The 13525-nt window shown below is 45.0% G+C and overlaps 1 protein-coding gene across 3 annotated transcripts; it reads left to right on the plus strand.

Annotated features, from left to right (window-relative positions):
- Nucleotides 1-1188: 1188 nt before the first annotated feature.
- Nucleotides 1189-9349, plus strand: ELMOD2 (ELMO domain containing 2). Of its 3 annotated transcripts, none has more exons than XM_054172659.1 (9): nt 1189-1310; nt 1559-1706; nt 2517-2545; nt 3979-4073; nt 5678-5807; nt 6731-6864; nt 7348-7416; nt 8578-8711; nt 9095-9349. In XM_054172659.1, exons 2-9 carry the CDS (start codon nt 1562-1564, stop codon nt 9250-9252), a joined length of 894 nt encoding a protein of 297 aa, XP_054028634.1. In that variant the 5' UTR covers nt 1189-1310; nt 1559-1561; the 3' UTR covers nt 9253-9349. The 3 variants fall into 3 exon arrangements, with proteins under 3 accessions (XP_054028634.1, XP_054028635.1, XP_054028633.1); XM_054172660.1 differs by having other exon boundaries at nt 1232-1310; nt 1562-1706; XM_054172658.1 differs by lacking the exon at nt 1189-1310 and adding an exon at nt 1406-1417.
- Nucleotides 9350-13525: the final 4176 nt, after the last annotated feature.

The following is a 13525-nucleotide window of genomic DNA, read 5'->3' on the forward strand; positions in this document are numbered from 1 at the left end:
CTTCATTTAACCTTGAGGAAAACATTAGCAGAGAAAGAGTTCTATGTGCCACTACCACAGAGAAGTTGGGAAGAAAGCCTGACATCTTCCTTTGAAATATGGAGCCAAAGAAAACAGAGTGCATCAAAATCCACATCCCTAAACTGTTTCTTTGTGCCACCTCACCACCCCTTCAACAGCACTGCTTCTAAGAGCATCAGCACAGAGGCTCCAATAGCACAGGGCAAACTTTACTGCACCTGCTGGCAGCTTTTTCTTTTCAGCCAGCACAGAGCAACTGGTCACTGTACAGAAGGAAAAAACCCAAGGATACCATTCTTTTCCCCACTGCCCCTGCCTGGGTCCAACAGGACCAACCCTGGATCAACACAGAATCAATAAGGTTGGAAAAGACCTCAAAGATCATCAAGTCCAACCTGTCACCCAACACCTTATGACTACTAAACCATGGCACCAAGTGCCACGTTCAATCCCCTCTTGCACACCTCCAGGGATGGTGACTCCACCACCTCCCTGGGCAGCACATTCCAATGGCTAACAACTCTCTGGGAAGAACTTTCTCCTCACCTCAAGCCTAAACTTCCCCTGGCGCAGTTTGATAGAATCATAGAATCAATAGGTTGGAAAAGGCCTCAAAGATCATCAAGTACAACCAATCTCTCACTCTCCTCAGAAAAATGAACACAGTGCATACGCCAAGTGACAAACTGGGGTGCTCTGAGGGACTAGGGTGCCGGGTGAGGACCTCTGTGCCACTACCTAGGGAGGGCACAGCAGTCACCGCGGCCTGCGCCTCGCAGCTCCTGGGACTGGAGGTGCCTCAGCCCAGCCAGGCTGCCCGCCCCAACAGGGCACAAGCAGCACTGCGCTGCCTGCTCTCCGATCGCCCTTTGCCAGCGGCCAAGGCGTCCGGGAGGGAGAGGCTTTTGCCGAAAGAAGGCAGCTACGCCCGGCCCCGGGAATCCTCACAGGAATCCTCAGGAGAGGGAGCGCTCCTCCAGCCCGCAGCGGGCTGCGCCGGCGGGGCCGCAGCCTCAGCCGCCGAGGCGGGGCAGCGGGCGGCCGCCGCCGGGTGAGGGAGAAGAACTGGCGCTTCTTGTGCCGCTACGGCCCTCCCCAGAGCGCAGCACAGCCGGCAACAGCCGCGGGACGGGGAAGCAGCCTCATAAGCGACACTTCCGCCCCACGATCGCTTCCAGGTCGGGGGAGGCGGAAAGAGGCTTCCGGCGGGAGGATGCAGGGGGTGGCCCGGCGCCGATAGCTCGCCGCCGCCGTGGGCCCGGGCGGCCGCGCTGGGCGCTGCCGGGCAGGTGCCCGCCCCCTCGCCGCGGGGAACGACACACGGCCCGCCTGCGGCCCGGCCTGGCAGGGCGCTCACCGCTAACGGCTCACCCGGGCCCGGGGGTGGGCGGTGATGGTGAGGGGCGGCGCGGGGAGCTGTCCCCCCAGGGCGGGGTGTTTCGGGCCGGAGATGGCAGCGGCGGGGCGGGAAGGCTGGGCAGGGAGGGGGCCGCCGCCGCCGTGCCCCTCCGGCTGACGCGGGGCTTTCCTCTCGCAGAAGATGTTGGTATACTTCTGGGGGTTCCTGTACAGCAACTACCTCCGCTTCTGGCTGAAGTGGATCGTGAGGCTGCTGACGCGCAAATGCGAACTGCAGCGGCTCCTGGACGGCTCCGCGGCGGGCGCCCGGCGGACGCTGAGCGTAGGTAATGAGCGGAGGCAGACCGGGAGCTGGTGCGGGTCCTCGGAAACGCCGTGAGCGCACCAGTTGGAAACCATTACCTGTCCCGAGCGCATGCCCTGATCGTGTTCCCGCCGTTCCCTTCTTCCCGGCTGTCCCGTGAGACCGGGAATCGGCACGGCAGAGCTGGCTCCTTGCCCGCTTGATAAGGCAAAACCAAGTAGCTTCATCAACTGGAGATCCTGTCGGTTTCCCCTGAGTCTCTCCCCTCACTTGGTACATTTTAACCTTCCTGTTACTAAAAAACAAAAAGCTTTCACCAAGCAGAAAGGAGTATTTATTATTTTTGTGCTTTTTTTGTGTGAGAGGGAGGGAAGGTTATTAAATGCACCATTTTGCTCGAGGCAGAATTTTCATCTAAAATGATTATTTCAGAAGCTACTTACGGCTTCTGCTGTTTTAGCAGCTTGAGGAAGTGACTTTGCTTCCTTATTCTTTGGTAATAAGCACAAAAACATTTCTAAGAATGGGAAAAAAAAAACCCTAAGAGACACATTTTTGCCCTGACAGTTTCAGATTTGTCTGCTTTTGTGCAAGTGACTGATGTTTTAAGAACTCCCAAGGCTAGGTTTAGCATTGTGGTAGAGGATTATTTAAAGATACATGCATTTAAGTTAGGATTTTCAGTTACCTGGTACCTGCTGATGTAAAGATTGAGTTACTTCTGGTTGGTTTCACGTACAAAAAGGGTTGCAACGTTTTCTAATACTTAAATGCCAGAAGAATCATGGAATCATTTCAGCTCTGACATTTGCTTCTTTTCTTTGTATTGCAGAACACTCACTGGAATCGTCAAAGAATAAGGTAAAAGATACTAGACTCTCATAAAAGCTTTCAGAGACAGATCCCAGAAAAGAACACATTTACTTTTTGAGCATGGAGGAAAGTACAGGAGTAAGAGGCAGAGGAGAAGGGAACAGCATTCTGGGCTTGGTGTAGTAGGGTTAGTGAAAAATAACCCCGTGTCCTTTCAGATGTTAGTTTCCAATCTCTCTTAAACATTAGCAAAACTCAGACAAGTCCTTACACTAAGATTATGTTGTTGTAGAGGGTAATTTCTCCCTGTCCCAACAATCTCTTGCTGTTTTTGTAGAAATCACAAGATACAGGTAGGTGATGAGGATAAGACAAGTGCAGCGTATACAATAGTACCTTGAATTGCTGAAGATGAAGTAATGCAAGTTTGCAGGTAGACATTTAACTGACAAGCTTGTTCCAGTTATTCTACATTAGAGTCATAGAATGGCCTGGGTTGGAAGGGACCTCTGAAGGTCATGAAGTCCAACCCCCTCTGTAGTAAGCAACTAGATCAGGCTGCCCAGAACCCTGTCAAGCTCTAATTTGAATATCTCCAGGGAAATAAGTTAGACTTCAGCTAACACTTGAAACCTCCAGATTTGTATATCTCAAACAAAACTCGTCCTCTTTAGACACTGATGTGACTGTGCTGCCTATTTCTGGCTGGTAACTGCAATGTGATACTGAGAATTAGTAGCTGCCACAAGCATCTTTGTTGCAGTAGAGCAGAGTATGGCTGCATCTTTTAGCATCTCTTAAATAAATTATTATACTCCATTTTGAAAGAGTTAACCTTTTGCTTTACTGAACTGAAACTGCTTTGGTGCTGGCACAAATTGTATTAAAGAATGTGTTGTGACCATAAAGAGTTTAGAAGGTGAAGTTGTCAATATTTTATGTGGGCAGTGTATAATTTGCCCTTTACTCTAGAAGGCTGCAGAACAGCAGTGTTCTGCATGAAGTTCTTTTGTTTCTACATGAAGTTCTTTTGTTTCACCCCAGCATTGAAACCTCAGCTGTGTTAGTTCACTGTCTCCTAATTCTGAAGCACTGTTCCCTGGCTGAAGTTTTCTCACTTCTGCTCCTCAGGAGCTCCATTTCTTTCAATAGGATTAGGGGAGGAAAAAACACCATGTTTTAATGAAGCATCTGAAAGCAAATGAGAACCTAGACTAAGAAACTCTCCACCTTTTAATGTGGTATCTGTGGCACTCCTGTGTAAATGTTGTTGTTTACACACTTGACAGTTACAAACCATGCTTTCATATAATTATTGCAGAGATTTTGGTGTGCAGTTTGAGACCATTGGCAATAAATTGACTATTCTCCTTTTACAGCAAGGAATGCATCCGTGGCAGGTATTTTCTGAGGAATAAGCATAAGGCAGTGACACATTGCTGCATCCCTCATGAAGTCTTTTCCTGTGTTGACTTCCCTAGGTTTTGAGGAATGCTGTACATGCTGAGGAGGCTGATGTGGAGAAGTGTGTCAAAGATGTAATGCAAGAGAAGAAAATCGAACAGAAGGACACAGGGTACGTTTGGAACCTGAACACAAGCTCTTCGTGGCAGACAGTTCTGACTCCTTGGCACTTTCTTGCAGTTGCTTAACCTGATGAAATGTTTTGGCTCTTCATCACAAATCTTTAGAGTGAAATTAGAAAGTGAGATGTGGTTATGTCCTCTCAGTTCTAGAAAACAAATTGCAGTTTTAATTGAGATGGGTTTGGGATAACTGCACCTCTATCTTTCAGGTCCCTTCTGTTACTCCTTATTTCTCAGTATGATAATCACCTTGAATCCTGGGTCCAGTTCTGGGCCCCTCAGTTTAGGAAAGATGTTGAGTTGCTGGAAAGTGTCCAGAGAAGAGCAACAAAGCTGGGGAGGGGTTTGGAGCACAAAGCCCTATGAGGAGAGGCTGAGGGAGCTGGGGTTGCTTAGCCTGGAGAAGAGGAGGCTCAGGGGAGACCTTATTACTCTCTACAGCTGCCTGAAGGGAGGTTGTAGCCAGGTGGGGGTTGCTGTCTTCTCCCAGGCAAGCAGCACCAGAACAAGAACAAGATGACACAGTCTCAAGCTGCACCAGGGGAGGTTTAGGCTGGGTGTTAGGAAGAAATTCTTCTTAAGAGAGAGTGATTGGCCATTGGAATGTGCTGCCCAGGGAGGTGGTGGAGTCACCATCACTGGAGGTGTTTAGGAAGAGACTGGATGGGGTGCCTGGTGCCATGGTTTAGCTGATTAGATGGTGCTGGATGATAGGTTGGACACAATGATCTCAAAGGTCTCTTCCAACCTGGTTTATTCTATTCTATTCCACTGCATAGGTTCATTACACGAACTATACAATTGGCTTAGAGACATTTAAGAGAGTATAGCAGTGTCTGATTAATGTTTGCATTCATCTGCCTGAGTAATTACGAGTGATTGAGAAGAAAAGTGAATAGTCAAAATGTTAAAGAGATGCTTCTTTGCAGCTATTTTTGATACAGTATCCCTTTAAGGTGTACAGGTTTTGGGGTATACATCAAGGTACAGGGGTCAGGAGTTTTCTTCTGCCTTCACAGATTTTATCCAAGTTATTGTTTAATTGCATAATTAAGTGAATAGGGCCTGACTGTCCAGCACTGAATTGACTAGGTTTTTTTGGTAGAAATAAACCCCATGTAGCTGTATACTCCTCAATTCAAGAAGAAAAGGGAACTTGAAAGAGTCCAGTGTAAAGCCACAAAGATGATTAAGGGAGTGGAACATGTCCCTTATAAGGAAAGGCTGAGGGAGCTGGGGCTCTTATCAGTGGGAGGGTGACAGAACACTGGAACAGGCTGCCCAGAGAGGTTGTGGAGTCTCCTTCACTGAAGATGTTCAAAACCTGTCTGAGTGCTTTTCTGTGTGACCTGTTCTAAGTGGTCCTGCTCCAACAGGAGTGTTGAACTAGATGACCTTTCAAGGTCCCTTCCAAGCCCTAATATTCTGTGATTAACCAATATGCTGTAGTCTGAAAGATCAACACAAAGCGCTTCTTCATACTAGAGTTTACACTGCATTCATGTACGAAGAGCCTTATCTGGTAGCACAAGCAAGAATTTCTGGCTAACTACACCTCTGTAACAGCTTCTGTGGTGTTTTGTTACTCTTTCAGGTTTAAGACAAATCTGCATCTATCCTTACTGCAGATATCAGGGTACAAAAAACTTTATCTGAACGTGGAAAACCTGAGGAAGGTCCCTTACGACTCGGAGAACAAAGAACACGAGGAACAGTTAATTGAGGTGAAAAAATCTTTCCAGTACAAAAGCTGCTTGTTAGGGGCTTTTTTTCCCCCCTTCCAACTCTGACATCATGAATGAACTGAATTTATTTGTAGTATTCCTAACCAGCTGGCCTGTTTCAAGCTCTTTTCTCCTTGTGAGCTGCTGAGCTGTTACAGAAGCGAGGCATTAAAATACACCATCAAATCAAAACGAATTAGTGCTACTGAAACTGGGATTATTTTGTGTGAAATCAGACATAACAGCATGTAAACAGCAAAGTAATTTGTAGCAGGGCACTGAAGGATCCTCTCTGATAAGATATTTTAACCTGATGCATGTCTTAACTTTGTGAACCAGGCCATTACTAAATAAATACACATTGGCTGGGATGCAGGAATGGGAACACCAGTGTGAAAGAGGAGAGCCTAATGCTGGAAGATTAAAAACTATCAGTAATGTACTTTTGGTAACAAAAAAAATAATAGCAATAAGGTAATACTGCTTGAGGCTTTTTCAGACAGATTTGCACAGTAGAAGCTATTCCATGCCATTTTCCTAGCATTTCATAATTATCTCAGCTTGCAAAGTCCCAATGTTGACACATTAAGGAAGCACTCACTGAGAATTTGTGTTTCAGTTTCTAGCTCTGCTATCAGAACATGAGGCATAAATGAAAGTGAAACAAGCCCTTCAGTGTTGATGCAGTGGCTTTGCCTGTGAAGGGAAACTATCACATTTCCTGTTTAATTGTAATGGTTTTCACAATTGCTGAAATGAGCCATTGTGGTAGGACTCCAGACTGCTGCTAAGAGAAAGAACAGCATGCAGAAGGTCTCCTGTTCCATGGGGAATGGTTTCTTGTGTGCAGCAGCAAGCATTCTGATGTATGTGACTTGGAATCCTTTAGCAGCTGTGCCTAACCTGGAAGCATGTTTGTGCAGCTTTGGAATTTGCTGATGCCTCATGAGAGCCTGAAGGCCAGAATCTCCAAGCAGTGGTGTGACATTGGCTTCCAAGGTGATGATCCCAAAACAGACTTCAGAGGAATGGGCCTGCTGGGATTAGTGAATCTAGTGTAAGTGAAAAGAAGCATTTGGTTTCTGTTGTAATTAATTTTCAGTGTCTGTGTGTGTTCTCTGGGTAGTGCTACCTCTGATCAAGACCGAATAGAAGCATATAGAGATTCAGCACAGCGACAACAGCCTTTTCTAAACAAGTCAATGCTTGCAGCAGCTGCAGACATGCAAACATGGGGTGAGGTAGAGCCCAGCCAAAGCAAAGGGAGGAACAGGAAGTTACCCAGGACACCTTATTTGTTTGCTGCCACAGGATGGATTTGATAGGTCACAACTGAAGTGACTTTGTCAAAAGCTTTCCAAATGCCTGAGTTAATTACTGTAATGAAAAACTAACCAAAGCTGCATAACTTGCCAAAGACTTGGGTGTCTGCAGAACAGGAGACAGCTTTAAAGCTGCACATTTGGGTGCTGAACACTTGCCTATTTTTCTTATGGGAGCTTAAAAGCCACTCATGAAAGATCCTGTTTTACACTGGCAGGTATTTCAGTAAGCATTACACCGACGAAGCTCGGCAGATCCTTTCCCGGTCAAACCACCCACAGCTGGGGTAAGGCACTCTCTGACATTTTCTTCTTGTGTGTAAGAGCTCATGTGAAGATTGCTAACTATGTGTCCTGAAAATGAAGAGAAATCTAGATTGGGTTTTTTTTTTTCCATTAAAGAATTGAAAAAAAGGCCTTAGTAGAAAGGGGGTAGGGAGGGAAACCAAACACAGAAGTCAGTTTGGGGTGGGACCTGGGTGCAGCTTTTTTTATTCCCAGAATATTTGCTGGGATAAAAAAAATGCTGCAAAATAGTGGCTTTGGTTAACACAGTGAACAGCTTGATGATCACAGTTAGCTTCAGTTATAGTTAGATTTAGAAACAGTAACTTGTTTTTTGCCTTCTTACTGATCCCGTGTTGGGATGGTATCAGTTATCCCTGAAGGTCCCTCTGTCTGCTAGGTTTCTCTTCTGTAGTTAGTACAAACAGATGTTTGGTTGTCATTCAGCTTTAATTGCATTTTAAGAGCTTTGCATATTAAAACACTGAGCTCATTTGGCAGGGAAATAGGCTCTAAACCTAGTCAGATACAGAGGAAAGTTGGTAAACCTATGTATGGCATCTGATCTACCTAGCCTCCAGTTAACTAATCACCTACCAAGCATGGGAGGCTTTCATGACTTCAGTTGTAAATAATAGAACCCTGTGCAGCTAGGTCCAGGATGGGATCCCTGAGACTTTTAAATCAATTCAATACCTACATCATTGATAGAAAAGAATCCCTATTTTGCTCCCTTCCTCCAGAAACACTCATTTTAACAGTCCTTCAGCTGTGGTGCTTCCTATACCATACAACAGGAAACCAGGTGTTTTTTTTTCCAGCTGCAAGATGACCATTCCATTTATACTGCAGCAAAGTTTTTGCTGTCTAGTTTTCAGTACTTCAGCAGATCTGATCATTTGTGAGCAAATTGAGGTCAATGGCCCAACCATTTCATTGTTGCCTAACAGGTACTACCCATACCATTAGTTTAGGAAACCAGTGCTTTTAAAGAACTTTTACATGGCTGGATGCACCAAGGATTGGAAGGAGTGGTCTGTAGGCTGGAGCCAGCTTGTCAACAAGCTGGGTAGGAAAAAAAAGACTCCTAAAGCAGAGTTTCAGGGAAGCTTTTAAGTTCTTGAGTCCATAAGGTAAAACATGACCTACACTTGGTCTTGCAGATATTCTTATGCAATAGTTGGGATCAATCTAACAGAAATGGCCTACAGCTTACTTAAGAACGGTGCTTTGAAGTCTCATCTGTACAACATGGTCTCTGGATTGCCACAGATGGAGCACTTCCATCAATTTTACTGTGAGTAGCTGTAGTTTCTTTAATACAGATATGGGGCAACAAACCTGGAGTTTAGGGGTTTTCCCACTCTGTTCTCATCAGCCAGAGCAAGCTGTTTTTAATCTTCTGGATCAGAGCTTGGAAATGCACCTGATGCTTAAACATTGTGCTGCACAAATGTGTGTTTAAGGGAGAAATTTGTGTGGCTTTCTGTATATTAGAGACTGATGGCTGAAAATTCAGTACTTGCAGATTTGTTTGTTACTAACTAGAGTCCAAGAGCTTGCTGCTGCCCAGGATGGGACAGTCCCTATTTTAAGGGACTGCAGTTCTAGGTAGAGCTAGATCAAGGTAGAAAACTCTGGTGGTAATTGTTGCAGATCAGTATTTTATTTCCTTCCCAGGTTACCTGGTTTATGAGTTTGACAAGTTCTGGTTTGAAGAAGAACCAGAAAGCATTATGCACTTCAACCACTACAGGGAGAAATTCCATGAGAAAATCAAGAGCCTCCTCCTGGATTATAACGTGGTACTCACCTTACAAAACACAAAGAAACCTTGAACTGCTCTGCAGCCTGGGAGGTTCTGCATCAAAAGAAAGAAAGGAATTGCTCATTTGGGTGAAAGTTTTGCAGCTTTCACCAAAAACTGGTTAAAGAGAGAACATTTTTTTCCCTTCATTTTTTTTTTTTTTACATTAAAAAAGGAATATAATTAATCAAAATTCAGTTATGAAAGCTTGGACAATCAACCTCTGTTTACAGGTCTTTATATGCTACTCTCCAAAGGACAGCTTTTGATTTTTTTTTGTTAGGGGGGGAAAAAAAAAGAAGACAAAAAACCACCAACCCATGACTCTTCAAGAGCCTCTGGATCACTTGCTCTCATGAGGTTTTTATTTATACCTCTCAGTGCAGAAATATGAAGCAGGTATTTATGCCTCCATGTTTTCCACTCATATGTTAGACTGTTAAATGTCTTTTAAAACACTACTTTCAGTTGACATTGCTGTGGTTTTAGCCTTTTTGGTGTTCTGTACATGTAGTTGATTGTTCACTCGGTGTGAAATGGCTCTGTACAGCAGAGGTGTGTGTGAGAAGGGGTCCTGTTAGTTATGATTTTGGAGAGGAGGCTTAATCCATCCACATCCTGACATAGTTACCAGGAATTACTTCTGGGTAAGGGAGGGGTTTTTTTAATCTGTGGTTTTGTACCAGCAAATATTTATGTCTTGAAGAAGCTTAGTTTGCCAACAAACAGAAAGCACCACAGATCATCAGTGCCAGGATCAGATCCTCAGCCTGAAGCTACTTCTGAAAATATTCCTGCTGTAAAAAGTTCAGTGTCTTTCTAGTCTGACTTCAGCTGCTCAGGCTGCTTGGCTTTGTTGGCAGCCCTTTCTTTCAGCAGCTAGTGGTGTATTCTCAGTGGGAAGTACAAGAGAGTCTGTTTAGCCCTTTTGTAAAGTTGACTCATTAGAAACTTCTGCTGCAGCTGCAGTCCCTGTTTTGGGGAAACAAATCCACACCTGAGTACAAGCCTCAGAGAGGCATCTTCCATGGCAAGGGATGCAACTGTGACGTGTTCCTTAACCCTGGCATCCTCAGACAATCCAGTCAATATGACTTCCTTTCTATATTGTGACTAATTATTGCTTAAAGCATCTTTAAACAGTTTTGGTATGACTATCACTTCCTTTTCTAAAGCCTACAATTAAAGAAGTGCCTTCTGCTTTGTTCAATCAGTGGTTTATTTTGTTCCTGTAACCAGACCATAGCCTTAGAGGCTTGAGCTGTTGGGGAAAGGCTCTTTCAGCAAGTACCTATGTAGCACACAGTGGCACAAAGTTTGTATGCCAGTAGAAGCTTTCATGCCTTTGGTGTTTGGGGCTTTTTTAAATCCTCTCAGGTAAATTGGTTGACTTCTTCTTGTCAGTGACTGAGCATTGAGAGATTCCTGAAGAATACAAACACTGAACACAAGAAGAACTGACAGACCCCTTTTGGTAATGAGTGATGTTACACTGCATAAGTATTAAATGCCTTCTTGCATGCAACACTACTCCCTCTCCTTGGAGAGAAGCAAACCCCAACTGAATGTGGCCCTAAACAGGTGACCCTGCTTTGGGCAGGGGTTTGGACAGGGTGTCTCCAGAGGTGCTTTCCCACCTCAGTGGTTGTGTGTCTATATTGTGTAACTAGTGACTCCTTGCACTTGCATCCACCCACTTGCTCTTGATCCCTTAAGTATGGGTGAGCTCTTAGTTGTGGGAAGGCTCCTGACCAGGGTAGACAGAGTCTGTGTAGGAGGTAACAGTTCTGATTTCTTTTTGTGATAGCTTAGGTGTAGAGGAGAGTTAAACAGCTCTTAACACCTGCAGGGTGGAGAAGGTTCATCTCCTCTCTGTTGGGGGGTACACTGTTCTAACTAGGAAAAAAAGTAATGTGAAGATGCTTTTAGGGCAAGTGTTTATGGTTACACCATGGCTTCTAAACTGACTCAGCTAGACACAAGACTGACCACAGGAAGCCAAGGGCTTTGGCTCCTCCCAGGTTTTTGGGTCCTGCAATTCTCACCACTGAAAAAGCTGAGAACCTGTGGAGAGCATTCTGGGATTCAGGTCCTGTGGTAAAGCTCTGTTTCTCTGGCCCTCATTAGATACTGAACATGCCCCAAAAGCTGAGGAAGGCAGTGCAAAGCAGACTCTTCCCACTGCTGAGAGGTTAGTTGTCTGTTACTTTTTGGCCCCAGCTTCTGCCATGTTTGTCACTGTTAATTTTGCCATTGTAGAGCTCCTCTGCAAGCAACATGGGACTGAATTTTGAACGTCAGAAGTGACCTCAATACATTTTAGCAGCACAAAGGAAAGGAGATCTCATTGTTTATTTTCATCTACTGCTTGCCAACAAGTCACAAAATTGCTTGGGCCATCTCTCTAAACACTGCCCTGGGCTAGAGCCTGCAGCCTTTGGGTTTTTTTTTTCTGACAACAAATAATCCACAGTTTCTTTTTTCTGGCCTTGAAACTTCCACTTGGCTCCTTGTTCACTAAGAGACTGCCACTGAAACTTCTGGTGAGGCTTTTAAAGCCCAGCCAGGAAGTTGCAGATTGCCCATCACACACCTATAACATCTTAAGTGTGGAACACAGAGTGAGTCTGAAGCCAGATGCATCTTCATTACCTTTCCTGGGGTTGGTTTTTTTTTTGCTGCTGTTTAAAATCCAAGTGTGAGCTGGGAGTAAACTGTGACAGACCAAAAGAAACCCCACCACCATCAGATGCCATGGGAGAACTACACGAGAGTGCACTAGGTTGCATGTAGTAATTAAAGTGAACATGAGTTAGGCTCCAGCACACCTTCCCAGTAAGCAGGTAGAATTTGCATGTGATTTTTGTAGGACCCAGTAGCCCAGCCCCTCTGTCTGGGAGTCACTCACTGTATGTAGACTAGTACCAGTGGTAGGCTAAGTGTATTATGGTGGTAGCTAGATAATAGATGGGAAAAGGTAAAGCTGTGTTTAGGCAAGAACAAATGTTGTACTAGTCAGTGGTACTTTATACTAGCTCTGTGGTAGGTTGACAGTCCTAAGGTTCTGGAAGATTCAAACTGGGGGTAGGCCACCTTGCTGCAAGTGGATGCAGTCAGTTTTGGTTTAGTATCAGAATTTAGTGCTCAAGGGTTTGAAAAGCTTGATAACTTCTCTGTGGTATTTATTAGCTGTCATGTCTTAAAAGTCTGTCTTAACTGGAATTGACAGGTACTGTTTGTTTTCTAACTTGCTGCCTCTTTAAAGCATTCACACTGTGAAAGCTTTTATGCAATAGTCATTTTAGGGAACAGAAAGAAAGACATAACCTAAAACTGAGTCAAGGTGGCTCTCTACATTTGTGGTGTTGTTTGTGTAGCAGCTTGTTTAACAAACTACCTCCACATTTGTTGTTCAGTGTGTGCTTGAAGCATGGAGCCACTCCATGAACAGAATTAACTGCAGTAGACATTTAGCATACAAGGAAAATGTAGTCCTTCGATAAATAAGGGGTAAGGAAACCTTGACAGGCTGAGGGACCTGGAGAAGGCTCCAGGGAGACCTCACAGCAGCCTCCCAATACCTGAAAGGGGCCTGTGAGAAGGCTGTAAAGGGACTGTTTACAAAGGCCTGCAGTGACAGGACAAGGGGCAGTGGCTTGAAATTAGAGTAGATTGAGATTGGATGTTAGGAACAAGTTCTTTACCAGGAGGCTGGTGGAACCCTGGGACAGGCTGCCCAGGGAGGTAGTTGAGGTTCCATCCTTGGTATTCAAGGCAAGGCTCTGAGCAACCTGATCCTAGTGGACCACATCCCTGCTGGTTGCAGGGGGATTGGACTAGATGACCAACTCATTCTATGACTCTAAACACACTGCTTCACAAGTCACCAACCTGATTGGAAAGCGATGTGAAGAGGCTGTGTGGTGGGGTTGAAGTTTCCCCCCCAGCATTAACTTTTAGCCAGACCAACTCAGTTACTTGCTGATGCTACTTGGGAAGAAAGGAACTGAGAATGCTTTTTTTAACTGGTTGTGCTTCTGCCACCTGATACAGCCAGGTGACGAACAGGGCATGATGTCCTGACGGGCAGTAGCAAAAGGGGCCAACTGCAGCACTTCAGATAAAGAGTTTGGGATTGAAAAGCAAACAAACAAGAGGGAAAAAAAAAAGCCCCAAGCATTCATTTTCAGGATTTCCCTTGCTGGTTTAAGCAACAAACACAGAAGAAAATATTGGTTAGCCTTGTATTGAAAACTCTTGTGATGGAAATGTTTGTGTTTAGTTAGGTGGGAGCTGAGCTGTCA

This window comes from Dryobates pubescens, chromosome 24 (assembly GCF_014839835.1).
Source record: "Dryobates pubescens isolate bDryPub1 chromosome 24, bDryPub1.pri, whole genome shotgun sequence".
NCBI classification, from domain to species: domain Eukaryota; kingdom Metazoa; phylum Chordata; class Aves; order Piciformes; family Picidae; genus Dryobates; species Dryobates pubescens.